Genomic DNA, 17,213 nt, shown 5'->3' with positions numbered 1-17,213 from the left:
CTCCTCACCCGCCTGGGTCTGCAGGTGTTGGCGCGATTTCGGAAATGTTTGCGGTTCCGGTTGGCTTCCTTCTTAACCGCAGCTCCCTGAACACCGGCTTCGAAGAGTGGTTCAAATCGAACGGTACCACGCGAAATTGCCGGATCGTTTTAGAATGTAAACCTGTCGCCGACACCACGTGGATGGGTGTGCCTGATTCGGGGTTGATGGGGGCCCTCATCTGTCAACAGCTGACAGCTAGCTCAGGCGTCCATATTGGCCGTAGCCGAGCTTTGAGGACGAGAGTTTGCGAAGTCGCCTGAAGGTGTCCGGGTATCTGCAGCCGGTCGGTTGGCACGCTCGGAATCTTTGGCGCCCTCAACACACCACAGATCTACCTCTCTCTAGGCATCTCTCTATCTCGTAGAGCCGCGCCCAACATGCCAAACCGCAGCCGGGTGACGGGAGTCGGACGTTATCCGGCGCTGATCGCATTCCGGCCGGGATCGGTGGCTTAGGGAGGCCATTTTTTTCCGCGTTTCCTTTGTTTGCGTTGCTCGAGCACCCTTTCCAGGCATTTCCGCGAGCCGAATGGCGCCGTTAAGGCACGCGCCCGTTTAAATGGACGCCCCATTGCGTTGGTTTGTGAGAGGACGGTGAGGCTTTTATGGTTTAAAGTCGACGTTGTGCTCCCATCTGGGGCGTTTCTCGATCCCTTGCCGTACATTCCACACCATCGCTGCTAACAGGTGGCTTCTCTGGGCCGAGTGAGGCGCCATCAGTCGGGTGGATGACAAATTGCTCAGTCACACCTTCTGCCGTGGTGGCACATACGCTCGCTTGGATGGATTTGACGGGTCGAAATAGTCTGCTTATGATGGGGTACGGTTCATCTCAACACCTGCTTTTCTCCGCTGTACTCCTCTTCCCATCATGTGCTCGTCTCCAAAGTCGCCTGTTCCTTCCGGCTTCTGGCAAGCGGAACCGTTGCGGGTATTGCCAACAGACTCCCTTTCTAGATACGTGCACGTGTTAGGAAAATGAGGACATACGAAAAATGGTTCGAGTAGCATTCTCCGCCACTTCCTCACCATCTGTCACCCTCCACCTAGAGCCTGCCTGAAGCCCTTTGCTAATGAACTCAAAACCCGGCGGATGCCACGATTTGTATAAGTAAATTAAACTTCGCTTAATTTTATTTCCGTCACGAAAATACACACAAAACCGCGCCTCCCTCAGGTCTCCTTGTGTGTCTTTTCGCGAAAAGGGTGTGAAGAAGCTCGACGTTTGCTCAGTTGGCTCGCGTGTCCTGGTACAGCTGGTGCGATCCACGAGTCCTGGCGCTTGAATTTCAAACCCCTTTTCCGGTGCCACACGAGTTCCGGCGGCGTTCCGATTACGGATTCTCGTGCCGGCTGTGGGTGTGAATTTCGCGCCAGTTTCCATTCAACCGGAAGAGCCTTCCTTTTCGCGAGTTAATTTTCCGGACCCCTCAAAGGCCGAGTGCACTGGCGTTTCACGTGACCAGGTGTGTCCTGTTGCCCTTCGGCAACAAGGAAGAAGTCCTCGTTGACTAGTTCTTTTTTGCATCGAAAGCATTTGCACATTTCCGAGCGAATATTAGATTCCGACGAGCGAATATTATTTGCTCAGAGGAAGATTTACATCTGTTGGTTCGCGGGTTGAAGGTTAGGGATGAAAACGAGGGGTAAAAATCTGCACCCCGGGGTTTGTCGCTTGCGAAGGGGATTTTGCTTTTTGTGATTTAAACCTCCCCCGCCACTTCTTCACACCCTCACACGCCGGGGCTGAGGTCCTGTCAGCTGGGAAACTGCCCGGTCCGCGAACCGGTCGGACGGTAACGAAAACATTTTTCTTAATTAAAATGACGAATGGGTCTTCCTCGGGAGGAAAATGTTTCCGCACTGGAAAATGCCACCCACCGCCTCACAGATGGTGCGCGGTTTTTCTTTTCCATTGCCTCGCAGGGATGCGATGGTAGCCAGGACCTTCCGTATCCTTGAATGGTACCATGGCGTGACCTTTTGCTAGCCGGCCACCGGACCCTTCCGTCGAGTGAGCGAACAGTGAAATTGGGGAAAAATTTAAATGAATAAAGGAAGAAAACGCACGCATTCGCAACTTCAATTATTCGGTGGCTTCTCGATTGCGAATCCCTTGCGGTTGGCGAATGGTGCGGTTGGGTTCGATTTCTCGGCCACGCTTTATTTTTCTCTCTCTCTCTCTCTCTCTCTCTCTCCCCAATCGTCGCGAAAAGCGCCAGATAGGGAAACTGAAATGTGCCGCAAAGGGCGCGAAAGGTTGGTGTGCCGGATTTGATTGGTTTCAAACCGCGGGTGGATAGCCCGAGCGTGTCGGTTGTGGTGTAATTGTTCGCCTTTCGACAACCTTTGAAGGCCTACGATGGGTGATGGTTTTTCCGAATATCGTTGATTGCAGAGTAACGTGCGGTTGGTGCAGACTTCATCGTAGATAGGTGTCTCATCCTTGGGGCGGTTTTGAAGCTGAGCTTTATCCGAACGGCGGCCTTTAATAGAAGGATCTACATGTTTCATTTCACGAAAATTATCGGAACGGACAAAGAACGTTTTCTTTACTGTGTGATTTTCTGATGGATGCAAATTTAAAGCCTTCCCCCAAGGTGCGATTTGAAGACGAAGCCGCAGTATGAACGTTTTAAATTTAAATTGAACGCTAGCGTTTGGAGAGCTTTTTGAAGGAAAGAAAACAGACGGAGAGCTCACATACTTTGTTTAACAGCTAAGTGGAGGTAGAATTAACACAGTGTATCTATTTCTAAAGTACAGCTAGTGCTTGGCGTTCGTTAATCTAGTAGCAGGAAATAAGGTATAGTTTGATCAGTCGATAGATAGTATAGATAGAGAGATAGGATTACAGGTAAGTTGTCAAGCCACAACAGCCATATTTCGCTCTCGCAAAGAAGTCTCTCAACCGGACCTTCGATTATTGCCGCCTTCTAGGTGCGTCGTGAAGGAGAATTCCGAAATCCGGCGCCCGACCGCTTCTAATCAGCGTGCTGCCATCTGTCACGGGGCGTTTTGCTGACAGCTTGACAGTTAAGTATCTCTCTTTTTCTCGATCTAACGCGCTGATTTCAGATTGATAGTGTAGCCCCCCCCTGCTAGAGTCCTTCAACACGCGGCGCGTTTCCTGCGATCCCACGAGCCGTGAAACGAAGCAGAAGGCTAGCCAATCGCACATAGAACACCTCGTACAGAGAGTTCGAGATCGCGATCGATCCGGTCTCTGCCGGTAGTGAACGGATTGGAGAATGGATCCATATCCCGCAACCATCGGTTGACGCCTTACTCGATTTGCATTAATCATTTCGAGTGTCGTTTTGCGGCTCGCTGCGCGACAGTTGCAGGCGCCAGAAACATGAAAGAACCACGTGGTCACCCTTGCCACCGGTTGGTTTACAGTGCCTGGTTCACGATTCGGGGCAAGAAGGAAAAATTGCAGAAAGAAACACCTGGAGTTGGCACGGGAAAAACTAACCATTTGCGGCGTAAAGGCACGGGTCTGTCTCAAAACAAACGAATACTCCCTCTCCCCCCCCCCACTCTCCCCCCTTGGGTGTGGGGGTGGCACTTTTAAGGGTGGGTCTTAGGGGTTGGTATTTGCGAAGGTAATTTTCGCTTGCAGCTATTCGCTTTACCACCGCCTTGCGGCTGGATGTTGTGTGAATGCAATCGGGAGTGCGGAGTGGAGAGGGAGGGGGGGGGGAGTGGTTCTCTTGCCCACCTCCACCCCTTTTCCCTTTTTCCTCCACGCACCGTCGACCGTCTGCCATCATGAAGAGTAATGCGACCACATTTTCCTGTGGCGCCACCCCTCCCCCCGTTCATTCGGGTGCTAAATCCAGCCAACTAGCCAGCCTGCCCTTCGCCACCTATCCCTCATCTCCCCTCCCCCCTCCCCCCCATCCCCCCATGCCCCCATTCCCCGTCATGCAATGTCCAATCGATCGAAAGCCCGCCCGGCGCGACACGCGTCGGCCGCACGGCGGTTTCGGGGTGCTTGGTAATTAATTCGAACAGAGCAAAAATAATTGGATACAGACCGGGTGGGAAAATGGGGCTGCGCGTTTTCCACGCGGTGCGCGCAATCGGCGGGAAGTTTGCGGTTGCATTTCACGGATGGCGCGAGTGGAGGCCAATTTTCGAATTTTCAAATTTAGCCAACTCCCCCACACCCAACCGTTTGGGGTAGGTTGGTGGAAAGGGGGAGGGGGAGTGGGGGCAGAGGGAGTAAAGAAGAGACAGAGCGAGAGAGAGAATGGGTGGGAAGGCGCTCTTCAGCAGCTGGCAGGGAAATGTTTGCACCCCGCTCACAATGCATTGTGTGGCTGGTTCTTTCGTTTGTCGGGAAATTTCACCGCAACCGTTCCTTTCCTACATTTTCCGAGCGCTTTTCCACCACCCCCGGCTTTTCTCCATCAGCTCATTGCAGGAGGCCCAAATAATGCTCGTTAACTGAGCGTTAAATTGATACGGTGATTGAGATATTTCTTTCGGCACTCCGTCTCTCACCCCTATTCGGCCACAACACACCCCGTTGATGGGGGTTGTAAATCGAAATTGCCCGCTTGTCAGCGCGAACGAGAAAGAGAGAGAGAGAGAGAGAGAGAAAATAGTCGCATTCCGCATCGCCGCTGCCAATGTCGACGCTTGTTTTCATCTCCCTTTTTTGCGGAAGCCTCGAACGAAGGTGAACTTCCTTTCCTCTGGACTCTTTCGCTTCCTCCCACTCTCCTACTCACCTCTGTGAAACCCAACAACACGCATGCAAACTCGGCCCGGTTTCGGCTAATTGCACCACTTGCGCCCAACCGTCCATGACCCCCCTTCTCTTCATCAACCCTTACTGTTCGATGGCTCTCAGGAGTTCGTCTCGTTGCCATCGCCGCAGCATCGGTTCACGAAAACCGGTCCTGAACCTGCAGTGGGAGGGTGAAGGAGAAGGACACTACGGTGGAGGTGGAGACTGCACCCCACCAGAGAGTGGGTGCTTTTATTGCGGCACTTTAGTGGTGCCATTTTAGTGCCACACCGGTTCGGGGGACGAATTTTCCTCCCAATCGGTAATTGAAACACTTTCGTGCGATAGCGCTCGCTTTATGATGTGCTGCTGGGGTTTTACGATCCCACAAGCCGGTTCGGGAGGGAGAAGCCCGTATTGGTGGGAGGAAGTGAGGTGTTAATAAAAAAAGGACATTCCCGAGGACACTCTGGCGATTCGAATGCAGCGCGAGTTGATGAGTTGCGGCTGGACTTTAAGGTTCTCGCAGGTTCGCTAGGGACACATAACGGTCTGGGGCAGCTGTTCCGTTGTCTCCATGGTCCATGGTAGCAGAAGCACGTCTGTAGAACCGCATGCGGTTGTGGTCATTTGGAAGCTCGCACGATGAGAGTGCCAGAGGCTCGGGTTCTACCGAGAACCAGCTGGCCGTGGTGTGCTTAGGTGAGTTTATAACCACAATAATGACTGCAGGAAACAGGACACACTTGACACCTCGGGCGTGCTGTTACACGCTTCCTAATAGAGCAGGGATTTTTGTCGCTGAAACTTTAATTGCTACCGCATCACTCACAGCTGATTTGCGGGCTCTGGTTCGGTTTGGATGCCGCATAATTGCGCATTGTGAGCTGGAAGTTGCACATCCTGCCTGGTGGACAAACTAATGCCCACTGGGAGTTGCTGGACGAACATAATTAGACTCAATCGAGCATCCCTGGGACCTGCTCACTCTCCTTTTCGTCCTTAAATCGCCAGCAACCCGGGTGGACAGCATCGGGGAGCACTCATTATTCTCGCCACACCCGATGGACTCTTCTGCTGGAGCTAGAGCTAGAATAAACATACACTCACCGGTCGCAGCAGATCGCTCTCGAGCTGGAATAGGTATCGAATACACGTTCGAACGGAAGTACGCCCGAATCGAGCCGTTTCGAGCCGTTTCGAGCTTTTCGGAGCGCTATAACGAGGTCGTCGGCTTAACGGGATCGCGTTCGACTAATTACGCCGCTCTATTGGGTCCGCTGATGGGCTTTCGATGTTTGCACAGTCCCACCACGGTGAGAGGCTAATTAAAGACACGCAGTGTTGGATGTAGAGCTGTGACCTGAGCACAACCATTGGTGACAGGCCTGGAACCCGGAGAGTGAACCTGAACCCGGAAGCCGGAACGCAGGGTTGGCGAAATAGGACGAAGAATAACAAAAAAAAAAGTACAGCCCATTTAAACAAATGAACCGGCTTCTCTGGCACCCTTTCGTACAGCGTTCTTCAAGGTCTAGGGTATCCGGGTAGGCTTTTCGGAGCCCGATTGCCAGCGAGACCGGTTCGGGCCGGCCCCAGGGAGACACTATAATTAAGAAAACAAACAAGCCGCACCGCCGGAACCGCCTGATAATAAATGACAGCATCTAATCTGGCGTATCTTGACGTGGCATCGCGCCACCGAGCACCCTGAGAAGTTGACGGCCAAAAAACCTCCGTCGGTCGGTCGACTGCTTGACGGGGCGCTGACGTTGATGGATTGAGCCGTGGACCTGACGAGTCGAAAAGCGCGTAAGGGCCTCGAAATGGCGCTTGGGAATGAACGCGAAACCACCACGCGGTTGGGCGAAGGACACCATGGGCGTTGGAGGGTTCGCATTGGGTGCAGCTGCGAATAGAGACATCGCCTTTCAGACCTAACCTCGCGAGACCCTGATCGTGCAAACCTTCACCTCCGTTAAGGCGTGTTCCTTCAAGATCTTCACCACCTCAGTCTGAGCTAGCTGCGAGAGTATGGCACCTAATTTCTAACGGCTCAAACCACGTGGGTTGATTGTATGCAAATGCGACCACAATGTCCTCTACACGCTGAACAACGTCGCATACCCAACGATCACCTGTGATCGATGCACGACTTGCGTTACGTCACGGGAAGCTCGCTTCCCTGACGTCAGAGGTGCTCGCTGGCTCGCCAACGCACTTTCGCTTATTCTCGCGGACGTCTTGTCGCACAGAGTTGTCCAACAGGTTTAGCTGCTCGTTCGCTTCTTTCGTACACCTGGTCCAGAGGTGGACTTATGATTGATCGCAACCTCCCCCTAGCTCTACTTTCAAGCCACCCACCACCCACTCAGGAAGTGTGTGCGCGAGCTTACATTGTAGCACCGAACCGGCACCTTCTCGTGTGGGGAGGCGATATCAATAAATTCCAGGATTAACCTCTCGGGTGCAAAAAGCCCCATGCGTGAACGGTGTCGGGCTGTCAATTAACGTCGTCCAATGAGTGCAATCAAATTACCCCCACGCTTGGTTACGTCAACGGCTTCACGAAAAAAAAAAGCTCCCAGATCCATCTCCTTCGGCAGGATGTTTATAACCCCGATTGTGCCACTAGAAGCGGTCGGAAGGATGGGAGGTCTCCATCAAACACGTGCTCATAAATCTGTCGCTCTTGTGGTGGATCGCGTGAAGTGGCCAGATAGCGTGGCCCTTACACCCTGCTAGCTGGGTTGATGATTACATCCTCACGAAGGATGCGTGTGTAGCTGTCGGTTTCAATTTGCTGTGAGATTGTTTACGCCAGCTGCTGGGTGTTCTTTCACCGACGAACCTTCCCGTTCGGGTTCATCGAACCATCGTTCTGGTGTTGGCCACTCTTTCACTTACGTTCGGACAGCTTTCTCCGATCGAGATGTGCACGGGTTCACACTGCTGGGTTCGAGAGTCGAGCTTGAGTTTCGAGCTCCAGATGGTTGCCCATCGGAGGGTTAAGGTGGCTCGGGTGATCTGTCGCTCTAATTAATCAACCAGCATTCACAACCCCCCCCGTCCCACACCGCCTCCCACATCATTGTGAAGCCACATGCTAATTGGCCGATCGATCGTTTCACGCGTGTGGTCTGAAAGGCGTTGCAAAAAAAAAAAAAGAGCGGGTTCCGCTTTTGATGGGTCCGGCTTCGAGTGGTCAGAATGGTTGGCCCTTTCGCAAAAAGGGACCGTTTCTAGTGTGTCCCGGAGTGCTTGGAGCTGTAGCTAACATTCCACGAGCTAGCCTGTGTTTAGAGCCACCCCAACCGCTCGATTTGAGCGCCAAGCTTATGCTTCCACTTATGCTCGAGCAATTTTAGCTCGCGGGCGCGCCACAGGTTTGTCGCCCGAGCCGTCCCGGTACAGCGGGAGGGAGATATTTATTAAATGAGACCTAACCGCCCAAATGTGCACCCTTCCTGGTGGGGTGGGGGGGGGGAGGTGGGAGGGGGTGCTAGGGGTGAAATGCAGGCCACGCTGCACCACGAATCGGCACACCGTTCATTGATTATTATGTGTTGCGGAATGCGACCACCCTTCCCGTGGGTGGGGTTTGGGGTGGGTCAGGGTGGGCACCCTTGTGGTGGTAGAGAGGAAGGGGGGGGGGGGGGGAAGCGGGGGTCGGGGAAGGGTGGTGTAGCGAGGAATAGGGGTGCTCGCGGGTTTGTTACGCAACACATACACACCACGCGGAAACCTCGCGCGCGCACACAGTTTCCTTTCCTTTTTTTTTCTTTCTTTCTCTCGCTCTCGCTCGCGCACCATCTCTCTCTCTCTCTTTCTCTCTTTATCTCGCAACCAGAGCGATGGGGGCGAGCGACAGAAATTCCATCACCTGGGCGATCGCTTCCGTGCCCAAGGTCACCGGTGATTGGTTCGGCCCGACCCACCCTCCCCTCCCAACCTACCGTCTTCACACCCACCCCTCGATGGCATCCACCCCTTGCTGAGGGGGTGTGGGAGTGCAGCGCGACATACCCGATGCAGCTCGGTGCATTTCCTGGGGGCAACCGAAAAAGTGCACTGTGGGGGAAAGTGAGCGAGAGAATGGTTGGGATGGGTTGGCGGAATTGCGGGGGAAACTAACACTAAACCAGATCGCTCGGGTTCCTTCTGGAGGCCACATTTACCGCCAAACGGTTGGAACAAACCGTTCAAATAAGCAGTAAATATTTGATTTTTTTTGGATAAAGTTTTAGAGCATTTATTAAGGACAACTTTCAAATGCAAGTAATAAAAATGTGCAGATGTTTGTGAGTATCGTGTACCACTTATTTAAACTCGTGGTGTGCTGTTTTACTGGCTTCGGTTTGATCTAACTTATGTGAGAGCTAACCTATTCTTGTTACATTTAAATCATAAAATGAGCACTTGAATACTTAACGACTTCGAGGTGTGTAAATCACTATTTCAACATTCAAATAATTAATGTGTATAATAAATTCAATACAAGTATTTAATAAAATCCCCTAGAAGGTTGATGAAACTGTTTGCAAATGCAGTTTCTCTCTTCCACAATCTCGAAGCGGGTCCGCCAAACTAATCAGTCCACTTCAAGCAGCTCTTTGGTATGATTTCAAATTAATCGTAGCTTTATTGGTAACACGGTCGTAAATACAGTCCCCGAGCTGAAACGGAGCGTTAATGCTGAATGATTTGCTTAGCAATCAATAACTGCCGTTGAGGTGTTTATGCAACATATCACGATCGTGTAGCCGGTGTGCTACACGGTGCTATTGACGACTTCCGTGGCTGGTAACAGCTCTAATGAGCTTTGTTTCTTTTTTTTTAATGCGGGTGAATTATGTATCAGGGTTGCTTTTTTGTTGCCTATCAGATCACGCTGAACTGTGAAACTAAGGGCTTCCTATTTCGAGCAAGAGAATAATAAACATTGAGAGGAATCATACCGGTTCAATAGCTTGTTATAAGAATTTCCACAAATCCACAATTTTCCCAAGAACCACGGCAATAAATGGTTCAATTATTCAACACACAGGTTCCCATGTAGCCACACCTTCTTCAGTAAGCTGCTTCTCTTTGTTTCGACGCTCGGCTACCAATTATCGATGCAGCAGAATGGCCTGGAAAATTGCATTTTCCAATTGCACGTTTACAGACGGACAGATTCGACATCCGCAGCACGTGGTGGAAAAAGGAAGCCAAATTTTATTCCCTCCCTCATGCATATGTGCCGCGTGCACTTTTAGGCAACCGCAAACAAAAAATTGCCCTTATGAGAATCGAATCGTCCTGTGCATCGACCACAAAGGGACGCGTTTTCGCGCATGTGGATGCGACAAAAAAGGGCGATGGCGACAGAAAGTGAGAGAGCGCAAGAGAGAGAGAGAGAGGGAGAGAAAAAACGGGTTGCTGGAATGAAAAAGGAGCCCATCGATCCGGACGAGAACGGAAACGGTAACGCATCAAAATCGAATGGAAATTTCGCACTACCTACCCCACCCACCCACCCACACATCAGGCCCACCATTTGCAAGCCCTCCTCACGAGTGTAGTGGTGCGTGAAGGAAAAAAAACGGCACAAAAGAAGCGAGCAACCGGGGGCTGCATTTGCAAAACCGCATCGTATGCGAGCGCGCGAAAAAAAGGGAAAGAAGATGAACAAAAAAAAATCGAAAGTTTCGGCGTTGGCGGGAACGGCCCCGAAAGGAAAATTGGGCCCGCTTTCCCGGGTTGGCCAAGCGAGTTGCGCCCTCTTGCGGCCCTGCTTCCAATCACTCGGTTCGCACGCACCGGCGATTTCGCGCATCAATTAAAAAACTGTAGCGAAACATTTCGTTAACAGCGGGTGGAACAGAGGTGGAAGGGAGTAGGCAGAAAAGGAAAAAGAAAAAAGCGAAACATTAGGGGAAGGGAACCGCACGCAAACGAAGTCAGCCGGTGGATGATGTGTGAGGGTTGTTAGGGCTGGCGGTTTTTGTTGGTTTATTTGCTCTCTTTGTTGATTGGGAGTAGGGTGGGTGAAAAGATGGAGGGGGTGGGGGGGGGGGTGAAGGAGAGACTTAAAGAAGTTCAATTTCATCCCCACCACCGTGGGCCGACCTTGCTGACTGATCGTTTGGTCGGCATGGTGATTAGTAACCGTAAACCAGCTGGAAGGGTGCTTGTTGAAGGGTGAAGGGATGCCTGGGGGAGGTTGGGAGGAGAGGGAGGGTGCGTTTGAGGGTAGAAAGGTGGGTGGGAAGGAACCCGTTTGCGTTGATTAATTTCTGGCGTTTCCTATACCGGATCGAGATCGTCGCGCGCCATCCACCGGGAGATCCTCGCACGGACACCTTCAGCTTCAGGTGAAGGGCTAGCTACAGAACTCGTCAGTACGTCAACTCAACCGGACTGGATGTACGCCCACCTAGGACGCACGTGGAATGTCGTCCTGAGCTGAGGGAGGGACGAGCGAGATCTGGACCGGAATGGCTCGCTCGATAAGATTAGCGCTCAAGGTTGCACCTCAGGTGGAGGAGTAGTACGGATCGGACGATCAGTTTCCGCGTATCACCGAATACCGAAAGCGAAAGCAAGGCCATCGGTGGTTGCGCATTTCCATACTCGCGTCATTTGCGGGCGGTCTATTACGCGATGTGAACCTGCACCAGCCGCAGGACGATGTCTTCCGGGAGGTGGAAGGTGCTCTGCAGGAGGGCGCCTGAAGGGCGGTGTGGTTCTATGCCAACCATCACGCATTACTGGGGGGATCTTGTTTGGTATGTTGCAAGTTTTCGTGGCTCAAATAGAGCTACTGGGATGAAGATTTGCTAGGGATTGTTGGGGTTGGGGAGATTTTGGGGATTGATGACGTCACACAGGTACGATGAAGATCTCTACGATGCGACACAAGTTTGTGCGTTTTGCTTCAATTACACATCGTTTTGATGGTTATTTTGTGTTGAAGAAGTGAATCTGCCGAGTCATCCATCAGCCATCCATCAGCGCGTTTCTCAGCTTGTTAATGGGCTCTTCATGTCCACTTAAGTCCGTCATCACGAGCTTTCTACTGGCGATGGACCGGTGAACCGTCACCATACGGTAGGGGTGCTTCTTTCTCCATTCTTCATGCCATTTGAGAAGGCCTTCGAATGTGCAGTCTCGCATATCTAGCAGGTCTAGAAGGGTTGCTCATTGCTCATGATAGCTCCCAAAAGCTGCACCACGGAAGTACCCACCAAAGGGTGCGCCCGAAAACCCGCCGCCAGCACTCGCTCGGGAGCGTTCTCGGTTGCGTTTTTTCCCTTTTACTTTCTCGAACTCGGAGCACTCGCAGTAGGGCCCTTAGGGCTAAGCTCAACTTCAACACGCTACATCGCACCTCGCACGCAGGTTGGCGCCGAAAAGAACGCCTCCCCACCGGAGGCCGTGGATAATTCGATGCGGAAAAAAATATGAGAGCAAGCAGCGCATTAAATAAAGCCATTGCCGTTCCCTCGCACCCAACCCACCCACCGTGCCCTTCTCCAGCCGGGTGAGCGGTGGCGTTCGCTCCACTTTTTATTTTTTGCTTGCTGCCTTCTCCAGCCTGCATGCCTGGCGTCTCGGTACGGCTGCTATTCTTGCCGCACCACCAATTGCAACTGCACTCGCCCACCCACCCACCTCTGGTACCATGTCACACCTCTGGAAAAGGGGGGGGGAGGCTTTCAAATTCTTGCAAATTCTTTTCCTGCCTTCAGCGATTGAAAAAAAAGCACATTTTTGTCTTCAGCTCGCGTCCCGTCACGCGGCCTAATCTACCTTTCGATCGGGCGCGATCGCTTATTACTCGCCCCCATTTGTGGCCACTCGCCGCCACCATCTCTTGCCACCGAAAAAGCGAACCCTTCTTGATCCCCCCCCCCCACACATCCAAAACGGTCTCCATCAGGACGCGCGTCAACCTGGGGGCCTTCTGCACCTGCACTGGCCAGCAGTTCCATAATTTTTCACCAAACCCATAGCAATGCGGAGCGGGGGGGAGTTGTTTGAGCCATTTTCCGCTTCCCATTAGCCAGCCATCTCATTCTCCCCCCCTTTCCGAACCGAGCCCGAACATGGCGCAATGAGCCGAACGGTACAACACCCGTGCAGAAAGGGGAACCGAACGCAACCAATACTATCGATCGCTGGTTCGTTCGTGTGCTTCGTTCGTTCGCTCCGGCTGGTGATCAGCATCAGATTAGGGAGCCAGCTACTCCCCCCTTTTCCTCTTCTCCTCTCACCCCATCCTCCAGAGCCTTTTCCTAGGGTGTCTTTCGCACTGCGTGTTGGATGAGCCGAAGAACGAGGCGAAGTTGTTGGACCACCGACGGGTGGTGGTTGATGGAGGGCTCGATTCGGTTCGGGCGTTTCAGGCGAGCGCACACTTGGCGCTGGTGTGGTTGACTTCCCCTGGCTAACCCTCCTCCTCCCCACCCCCTCCACCAGTACACAGTTGCTCACTTGCCAGAGCGGCTGGCCGGGCGGGCCGGACTATAAAACCCTGCCCGAGCGCATTGTTGAGGCACAGTCCGCAAACAGTCCTAGAGTCTTACACTCCTAGGAGGTTTCAGCACTCCAAAAATCTAGCCTACCTACCCCAAGCTCCAGCTCCGGAAGTGTGACCGCGTGTTTGCCGCGAAAGATTCGATTTGCGTGTGTGTAGCAGTGTTTTTTTGTTTCTTGTTGCGAATTCATTATGAGGGCGTTCGTAAGTACTCCGACTTCTTCCCACCCACTCCCCATCCAACCCAAAATCCGCTCCCCAACATCCTTGGGAAGTGTGCATCTGTGTCCCCTCTGTAGTGTGTCCGTGTGCCTGTGTGAGTGACCCATTCGCTGGTCTAGTGTGCCGTCCTGAACGAGGACCTCCCAGAGAACATGGTAGAGGTCATCGTAGAGGTCATGGTCCCGGAAGATGACACGCAACTATCAAACTCAGCCGCCCACGGGGCCACACAATCACTCGCACGTCCGCACGCATGCACACAAGCTTGCGATCCGTTACTCACCTGCCCCCTTCCCTCCCAATTCTTCTGCATCTTCCGTGTAGGTGCTGGGATCCGCCGTACTGCTGCTGGCGACGGCCGCTGCGTCCGGCTCGTACCTGGGTGTGGCTCTATCGTCGCAGTACCAAGCGCATGATGGTATCGGTGGCTATGCGTACGGTTATGCCGATCCAAACTCGCAAAAGCATGAGACGAAGGATGCGCATGGTATCACGCACGGTGGCTACTCATACGTCGATGCGAACGGACACGTCCAGAGTGTGAAGTACACCGCCGATCCGATCCACGGTTTCCAGGTGTCGGGTACCAACCTTCCCAAGGGTCCAGCTCCTCACGTGGCTGCTCCAGCTCACTGGGCTTCGTACGCTTACGCGCCGGTTGTGATCGGTCACAATGGCGCTCCTATTGAGACACCGGAAGTGCAGGCTGCTAAGGCGGCTCACTTCGCTGCTCATGCTGCTGCCAAGGCTCGTCTGCACAAGCGCTCGCTGTACGCACCCTGGAGCTATGCTGCCGCTGCCCCGGTCGTCCTGGGACACAATGGCGTCCCACTCGATACACCGGAAGTCGCTCACGCTAAGGCTGAACATGCTGCCGCTCATGCTAAGGCCCTCGGATATGGCCATGGTCATGCTGGCCCGATCCCAGACACGCCGGAAGTCGCTCACGCTAAAGCCGCTCATGCCGCCGCGCACGCTGCTGCCCGTTCGAACCACCACGCGCTCGCACCGGTGAGCCATGCGGTCGCACACACACACACGAGCCATGCCGCACACTACCCGCAGCACATTCCGGTCATCAAGAATGGCGTTCCGGTCGAGACGGCTGAGGTGCAGCACGCTAAGGCAGCTCACTTTGCCGCTGTAGCCAAGGCGCAAGGATATGCGCCAGCTCACGCACACACCTACTACCCGCAGCACGTCCCGGTCATCCACAATGGTGTGCCGGTGGAGACGGCTGAAGTGCAGCATGCCAAGGCGGCTCATTTTGCCGCCATCGCTGAAGCAAGTGCTCGCTCAGGACACGGTGCTTGGGCGCCAGCTGGACACGAAGATGACGGTAGCTACGATGGTCGGTGGGATCACCACTACTAATAACGTCCGGACACACTCGTCACCTAACAATACTCGAACCAAATACTCGACCGCCTTCCGCCCCATCGTTCCAGTATTAGCTTCCCTCGTCCCTCGTGGCTCTCGCGGCCCAATCTCCTTGTCTCTAGCATGTACAGCGTTCCTAACTGCAGGTGTACGGCCCTGGTAAAGCCCCCCCCCCCCTCCACCCCCTACATCCAGAGAAAAGAGCTAGATTTTTGGTCCCCCAGATCCAAGTCCACGAGAACCGCGCTGTCGGATTGTCCGTTTATCCCCTGGGGAGGTCGGAGTTTTTTGGCCGCCCAAATAGCCCGCCTAAATAGCCGCCCTTCCGTTAGAGGGAACAGAAGAGGGTTCAACCTCGGCATACGCACTCGCACGTGAGCCAACAACAAGCAAAACACCACTCCGTAACAGCTGCCCACGTGGTAGCGGGTCCGTTCCGCTCCTTTCATCGTTTAGCCGCCAAAGGACCTCGAAGCTGCCGCCCGGAACGGAAGCGGCTCATTGTATGCGCGTGTTGGGTGCGTATCGCATCGAACAACTGCCCTCAACATCGGGCTTGAGGTGAACCACTCTACCAATGGTGGTCTATATCCGAGGATGGTGATTAGCCACCTCAACCGAACCACCGCCGGCGGCTTAAATACCACCCAAAACGCAGCCGCCGGTAAACGTTAATGGGGCCAGGAGTCCGAGAGGCGACACCTGCAGTAAGAGGAATACAAGAGAAAAAGCACAAAAAAATACGCGAGCTTATGAACAATAAAGAATATGAAACCGTACCGCTATGATGGAATCAAATGAATCTCCTGTGTGTTGTTGTTTGAATTAATTGTCGCAAAGGATTTCGGGTTTGTTGGTTCGGGTCACTTCCTGAGGAAAAAATTCTGAGCCACCAAATTCTTCGTGTGTAGGTTCTTGGATATAGCGGGTTTCAATAACTGAGCTGCGTGTCTCATATTGCGTTTGCTCAACATCCTGGCAAGGTAAATAGACGCTTATTACGTTGATAACCGACACAAAAGCTAATGTTTTGACGTGCACTGTACCTGAGGCAAAACGCGTGAAGTACTCGAAACCACATCCAAACTTCGTGAGGAGCTGCTAACATTAACAATGCTTTATTAACAATGTCTAGTAGCTTTAGGTCGCGGTCTATCGTATCGATTGTTGGTTTAAACCTCACGCCTGCAGCAACCAACTCTTCCATACTCCTCCTGCATTCCGAACTGGGAGACCTGCTGCCTCGAGATGACGTCGAGAGGTGAGAGCATTATTCCCACCACCAATCGATAACGCGCGTAACGCATCCGGATCGAACCATGGGAGGGGGAGATGGATGAAAGGATTCACGTCCTGCGGCATGCAACATCCACCCGTGGTTGGCTTTAAACCTGCAGCTGACGTTTCCGTCCGTTGTATCCGGGGCACGGAAAAACTCGCCGCTAGGGAAAATGTCCCACAAGAGATTCATCTCGGTGATAACGGGTGGAAAGGGATAACGAAGCAGAACCGCAGGAAAAAAGTGTCACCCTCAAAGAAGCAGGAAGCGACAGCGGGACCGGGTGAAAGTCGATATGACTCTAATAAATTGTTCAACTCGCCGAGCGACACTGCGTCCTGATAAAGCCTGACAGCCGTACAGTACCGGTACCAGATTGTACCGAGCGCTTCCGATCGCCTTTTTGGAGGGCCTGAAAGGGTGGATGAGGTGATGAGAACCAGTCGAGGACTACACTCACACACACGCGCATGAGGGCCGTGTGGTTTAATCGGTTTCCGTTTGTCGATGACACTGACAGAGATACGCCGGGTTCGGCGAGTTGTAATCGCAGAGCCAACGTGGATGAAGAGACCGGATGTGTTGGGTTGAGAGAATGGAGATGGGAATGGCGCTTCAGGATCCTGGTCGGCATCGTTGCGATTAGGCAAGGACTCTCACCGACGGAGGACCTGACCATTGTTCGGTTCGGTCAGATGGTCAGAAGCACCGCACATCCTGCGTCATCGTACCCGGGTCATGCCTCTTAATCACTGCCAACCAAACGACCAGGCTGGAGCGAGCCATTTGCCAAGCGAAGCGGCGTGTCGAGCGAGTTGCCTACCATTCAGGCGCACACCGCAACCTCGGGGTGCATTAAAGCCTCGTGCCGGGTTAAACTCGATTTTCATCAAGCACTCGCGACCACTGCGTGTAGCGCGTGTTACCTACCTTCACGACGCTTCGGTCCCGAGCGGCGGCCAGCTTGCAATTGCAATCTAATCAAGGCTGCTGGCTACGAGGCGTGGTGGAGTAAAAATAGATGTCGGT

General features: G+C 53.1%; 1 protein-coding gene across 1 annotated transcript; it reads left to right on the top strand.

The window, feature by feature from the left end:
• The first annotated feature begins 13,343 nt into the window (after positions 1-13,343).
• On the top strand, positions 13,344-15,693 carry LOC128729291 (pupal cuticle protein). The gene is made up of 2 exons (XM_053822958.1): positions 13,344-13,507; positions 13,850-15,693. The coding sequence occupies exons 1-2, from the start codon at positions 13,496-13,498 to the stop codon at positions 14,897-14,899; spliced, it is 1,062 nt and encodes a 353-aa protein (XP_053678933.1). The 5' UTR covers positions 13,344-13,495; the 3' UTR covers positions 14,900-15,693.
• The last annotated feature ends 1,520 nt before the right edge of the window (positions 15,694-17,213 follow it).

Source organism: Anopheles nili, chromosome X (assembly GCF_943737925.1).
Source record: "Anopheles nili chromosome X, idAnoNiliSN_F5_01, whole genome shotgun sequence".
NCBI lineage: Eukaryota > Metazoa > Arthropoda > Insecta > Diptera > Culicidae > Anopheles > Anopheles nili.
This window is presented reverse-complemented; position numbering and strand designations above follow the sequence as displayed.